Source organism: Herpailurus yagouaroundi, unplaced genomic scaffold (genome assembly GCF_014898765.1).
Source record: "Herpailurus yagouaroundi ecotype Mexico unplaced genomic scaffold, PumYag 149359, whole genome shotgun sequence".
Classification (NCBI taxonomy): domain Eukaryota; kingdom Metazoa; phylum Chordata; class Mammalia; order Carnivora; family Felidae; genus Herpailurus; species Herpailurus yagouaroundi.
The window spans coordinates 8638-14857 of NW_024422577.1; the positions used below are offsets into that span (position 1 = coordinate 8638).

General features: G+C 44.5%; 1 protein-coding gene across 1 annotated transcript; it reads left to right on the forward strand.

Annotated features, from left to right (window-relative positions):
• Positions 1-1772: 1772 nt before the first annotated feature.
• Positions 1773-2711, forward strand: LOC121026622 (olfactory receptor 51I2). Its single transcript, XM_040469416.1, has one exon. The coding sequence runs from the start codon at positions 1773-1775 to the stop codon at positions 2709-2711; it is 939 nt and encodes a 312-aa protein (XP_040325350.1).
• The last annotated feature ends 3509 nt before the right edge of the window (positions 2712-6220 follow it).

Sequence of the window (6220 nt, forward strand, 5' to 3'; positions counted from 1 at the left end):
TAAAATTTCCCATAAACTCTGTAATGTCCCCCTTGTAATAATGCTGATTTAAGGGTCATCCAAGAATTTCTATGGCCTTTGTATACCTGTGGCTCTCAGGTCCTGTTTCTTCCATCCTGATCAGCAAGGATTCTGAGATTACGCTCTGACCCTGCTTTGTTAGGTTTGAGAGAGGAAGGGGAAGCAAAATATTTACGGAGTTTTCTCCTATAGGAGGGTGCCTTAGCCTGATACTGTTTTGCCAGATGAAAAGTCTTCCAGCCCTCTCTGTCTTCATCCATCATGAGGGGCTGGAGGTGAAAGAATTCCCAGAACATCAGAATGCTGGAGGTTACAAAATGTAATCACTCTCACAGAGAAATGGCGGTGGGTTAGCCTCTGGGATTGGAGTCAGGAACACATGTCATGGTAGAATAGCTGAGTAATAGAGTACATGAGGGTGCGTCTATGTTGTGAGGGGTTAATAATGTGGGCAAAGGAGTCTACACACATGTAAGTGACATGCTGTTGATGGTCGAACTCTGCATGTACATTGTGTGTTGTGTGCATACAAAATCTGCATATATGTCAGTGTGGACTGAGTGTATGAGCACCACAGGGCGCATGTTCAAGACTGTGAATGTCAAGAATAAGAGTAGAGTATATCTGTGTAATAAAAGTGAGTGTGTGCAGGGCTCCTGGGTGGTTCAGTCAGTTAAGTGTCTGACTGTGGCTCAGGTCATGATATCCTGGTTCATGAGTTCAAGTCCCGCGTTGGCCTCTGTGCTGACTCCTTCAGATTCTGTGTCTCCCTCTCTCTTTCTTCCCATCCCCAGTTCGCGTGCGCTCTCTCTCTCTCTCTCTCTCTCTCTCTGTCTCTCTCTCAAAAATAAGTAATCATTTAAAAAATTAAAAAAAGAAAGTGTGTGAGAGACAGCAGTGCAAGTGCAAGGTGCTCTTTCTAAGAGCAGGAATGGGATCCTGGTGAGGCTGTTGTGAAGGTACATGAATGTGTCTCTGAGATAAAGGATATTTTGAAAGTATATATGACTATGTAAGGGGGTGAAAACCTGGTGTTTGGTGCAATGCCCTTCCACAAGCTGAATGGTAGCATAACCATAGAATATTTAAGAGAGAAGTAATAATGTTTCCAAAACGAGGAACACCTTTGTGCATTTCCACAACGTTTGCTTGTTCTTTTTGTTTTGTTCTTTTGGAGCACTTCTGCCAATAAAAGGCTGGTGTCCAGAGGTGGTCAATTTTCTCCATAGCCCATGGGACCCTTCCCCTCTCTCACATAGCACATCATCATTACAACTAGCTCTCAGAAATGCTGTAATTAGTCGAAGACACCTCTGGTTAACCGTTTTCAGGGAAATGTTTAATACTTCCAAGAGTTATTGTAACTCTAATTCCTGGTTGTCTTTACAATGACAACCTATGGATTATACTTCACATATTTGCATTCAATGATGCTCTTAAAACTAATTGAAATATAGAAAATTTTCTTTGTACCTAAGTAATATTTTTGAAGCATTCTCAATGTCTTAATTTTCTTCATAAAATAGAGGAAAATTAGCCCTTCCTGGGGCCTGCTGACCATAAAATGAAGAAAGAAAGTTTGCCTACATTTACCTCTAACCTGTGATTTCAGGAAGGCATCAGTTTCCACCTGTGTAGACTTCACCCCCTGTGTGTCTTACTCCCTGGCTTCTTGCCCTCTAGTAGGGGCAACTCTCAGAAGTCCCCAAGTTCCAATCCTGAAGAGTGCCCTGGCCTCCCCACCCCCCACCATGGGACTGTTCAATGTCACTCATCCTGCTTCCTTCCTCCTGACCGGCATCCCTGGTCTGGAGAGCTCTCACGCCTGGCTAGCAGGGCCCCTCTGTGTCATGTATGCTGTGGCCCTCGGAGGCAACACTGTGATCCTGCAGGCCGTGCGAGTGGAGCCCAGCCTCCATGAGCCCATGTACTACTTCCTGTCCATGCTGTCCTTCAGTGACGTGGCCATGTCCATGGCCACACTGCCCACCGTGCTCAGAACCTTCTGCCTCAATGCCCGCAACATTGCCTTCGATGCCTGCCTGATTCAGATGTTTCTCATTCATTCCTTCTCCATGATGGAGTCGGGCATTCTGCTGGCCATGAGCTTTGACCGCTATGTGGCCATTTGTGATCCCTTGCGCTATGCCGCCGTGCTCACCAATGAAGTCATTGCCAGAATAGGCATAGCTGTGGCTGCTCGGAGCTTCATCACCCTCCTTCCTCTTCTCTTCCTCTTCAAGAGGCTGCCTATCTGCAGATCCAATGTTCTTTCCCACTCCTACTGCCTTCACCCAGACATGATGAAGCTGGCCTGTGCTGATATCACTATCAACAGCATCTATGGACTCTTGGTGCTTGTATCCACCTTTGGCATGGATGTGTTTCTTATCTTCCTCTCCTATGTGCTCATTCTGCACTCGGTCATGGCCATCGCTTCCCGAGAGGAACGCCTGAAAGTTCTCAACACATGCATGTCACATATCTTGGCTGTACTTGTGTTTTACGTACCGATGATTGGGGTCTCCACAGTGCACCGCTTTGGGAAGCATGCCCCATGCTATGTACACGTCCTCATGTCCAATGTTTACCTCTTTGTACCTCCTGTGCTCAACCCTCTCATTTACAGCGCCAAGACAAAGGAGATCCGCCGAGCCATTGTCCGTATGTTTCGGCTCATGAAAACATGACTTTCACGCTTGCCTTTAATATCTGATGTTGACTGTAGCCATAAGTCTTCATCCGTGGTGTTATTGTCATCATCACCATCATCATCTTCAATCACAAATAATAAAATAGATGTGTGTGGTGTGGGAAAAGTAAAAGATCAGAAAGTGGAGATGACACAAAAGAAATGGTAGTACAATCAGCAAACCTCAGTGGCATTCATAGAGAGGTGAATGTTGGTGATTAGATAACATTTTCCTGAGGAAGATTGATGTAAGCTAGGAATCATTTTTTATAACAGAGCTATTACCAATATTATAATAACTAATAAATTGAGTGTCATCACTAAAAGTGTCTGGTTCTATAAGAAATTGATGTGATTTAATGCATTTAACCTTCATCACAATCTCATGAGGTGTAGAGAATTAAGTCAGTTTTTCAGAATAATATAGATGATAGGTGATTCAGATGAGACTCAGTTCTTGTCTATCTCCACTCTGTGTGTCTAACCCCAACAAGGACCACCCTGTGTCGAGTTGGCCTCACTATTAACATTACCACAGTTATCCTTCCCTTCACCATCACTGTCACCTTGAACATTCACGAGTGCTTCAAAACACTCAAAGCACAAAGTGAAATTTGATGTATTGTCAGAACTTGCTATACGATGTATGACCCCAGAAAGCTGAAAGAAGCTGACATCTAGAAGAAACTCCAGATTCTTCTCTGCTTCCTTCATCTGCTCACTAAACCATCCTCTCACAGGGAGGTTCAATATCTGAACCATAGACCTTTTTTCTTTTCGACATTGTACTAATAAAATGATTTTTCTTTGTCTTCCTCTCTTGGGATTTTAATTTTCTTCTACATAATGATGTGGTAACAGATGTCAAAAATCATGTCTTTCTAGAATTTCTAGCTAAAAAGCCCTGGGAGAGGCAATAGAGAATTTATGACTTAGACACTAGAAAATAATTATTTTGCACCTTCTATTAGATCGGCTTTCCTGCATTCTCTTTCCTTGATACCAGGGAGGTAGGATACAATAAGAAATTCCTTGGCAGAATTAGAGTACTCTCAGATGAGGTTTGGGCTTACATCTAGACTAAGTTAAAGGAGATGCCCTATTGAGATCGACCTACACACAAGGGAAACTGGGCCAGATACCCCAGCACAGCTGAGCATAAAGTTATCTAGAGTTTTCTTTTTTTTAATATGAAATTTATTGTCAAATTGGTTTCCATACAACACCCAGTGCTCATCCCAACAGGTGCCCTTCTCAATACCCATCACCCACCCCGCCCCCTAAGGGAATATGAAAGTGAAGTATCAAGTGCCAAAGGGAGGGAACTATTTCTGAATGGAAACAATATAAGCATTTGGGATTCCGGGTTCCATATATGCCCATAAGTGAAATAAGAGAATCATAATGTCAGTGCCCTTGTAACATAACTCAGCATGAGTTCAAATGGGAAATAATGAGTCAGACTATGGTCTTCAGTCAGTTTAAGTAATATATATATACATTTTTTCTTAAGTAGGCTCCACACCCCATGGAGGGCTTAAACTCACGACCCTGAGATCAAAATGAGGAAAACGTTCTCTGATTCCAACCCCAGGGAGAAGAAGAAGATGACCTTTTCACTACAGGCCTAACATTGACAGCCAAGGGTAGAAAGAAGAAAGGACAAGGAGCACTGGAATAGGAGCCTCCTATACGTGCCGCTGGCTCCTCTCCACTTTATTTCCTCCCTTCTTTCTTCATTTTCAGTTACCAATGTGGCTTGTTTACAGGGGATAAGGAAGAAACATTCCTATGTTTCTCCTCCTCTTATGAAGTACTTCGGAAGAACTTAGGGCCACTACTGTGTCTTCCGTCCCCAGACGGTGGAGATTAAGCCCTGCTTTTTGCTAAAATGGAAACTCTCTCTTGTCTTTCTTTATTTAACAAGCTTTTCTTTAAATTCACCCTTTTTCCCTATTGACATGGGAAAATACCTGGATTTGGCCAACTAAAAAGAGATAAGAATATTTTACACTTCTTTTATTATATGCCCCTTAGTTCTGCCTTAGAAAATTAGGTCACAGGGCGCCTGGATGGCTCAGTAGGTTAAGCGTCTGACTTCGGCTCAGGTGTCGTGACCTCGCAGTCCATGGATTCGAGCCTCGCCTCGGGCTCTGTGCTGGCAGCTTGAAGCCTGGAGCCTGCTTCGATTCTGTGTCTCCCTCTCTTTCTGCTCCTCCCCCATTCACACTCTGTCTCTATCTTTCTCAAAAATGAATAAACATGAAAAAAGAAAACAAATGTGAGTTAAAAAAAAAAGAAGGGGCGCCTGGGTGGCGCAGTCGGTTAAGCGTCCGACTTCAGCCAGGTCACGATCTCGCGGTCCGTGAGTTCGAGCCCCGCGTCGGGCTCTGGGCTGATGGCTCGGAGCCTGGAGCCTGTTTCTGATTCTGTGTCTCCCTCTCTCTCTGACCCTCCCCCGTTCATGCTCTGTCTCTCTCTGTCCCAAAAATAAATAAATGTTGAAAAAAAAATTAAAAAAAAAATAAATAAAAAAGAAAAAGAAAAAAGAAAATTAGGTTACCTAAGAAAACTACATACTGAACTTGGCTCAGCTAAGTTTGCAGGGGAACAATACTGAGGTTTGTAGGGGAAAAGGTCTGAGTAATAAAGGTCATGCTTTTGCATTGCCTGTCAGGGGTGCATAGTTCATCCTCCAGGGCCTGCATTGGGCGGGTCAATAAAGAGATGCAACTAGAACAAGACTTACAGTAGGGCAGGATTCCTGACCCCCGTGCCTCATAGTAAGACTCACAGTAAACTCAATACAACTAGAATGTGATGCAGAATTGAGAAAACACACCTCCACGTTGTGTGACCTTCCATGCAATTAATTTCTGTGTGAGCCCAGGAAGTGGGAGAACCTTCAGAAATGAGAGCAGGGTAGCAGAGGGCTATGACCAGGCCCCTGGGCATGGCTGACCATCAGCCCCACTTTCTCAGTCCCACTGAGGTTCACCCAACCTCCAGGAAGCCATCTCCACACTTGATCAGTTCTGCTAGGATGGGACAGCTTTGCTGCTGCTGTTGTGATTCAGTAGGATGAGAAGCGCTCTTCCCCAGAATCAGGGGTACAGACGATCTTTCTTCTGGGTTACAGTTCTCCCCAGCAAGGGCATTGCCTCGTCAGGAGAATATCCGACCCTCTTTTGTCAGCTGCACGTATTTTCCCACCATGCTGATGCAGGGTGGACTCAGGACCCTGCACCACTCTGTTTCATGTTCAGGAAAGAGGGGATCCACGTGTTGGTGGCTGTGCACTGAGCACAGGAATGCCCTCCAGACAGCTCAGTGGGGTGTGTGCCCTGAAGAGGGCTCAAGTTTCATAGAAACAACGAACAGCTCATGAAGTCAGCAGTCACTTTGTGAATTACTATCTTCCCAACTTCAAACAAGTAATTGGGTCCCTGCTGAGCAATTACCCCATGCAGGGGAAGAGGAGGACCTCTTATCAAGCAGCACCTGAAC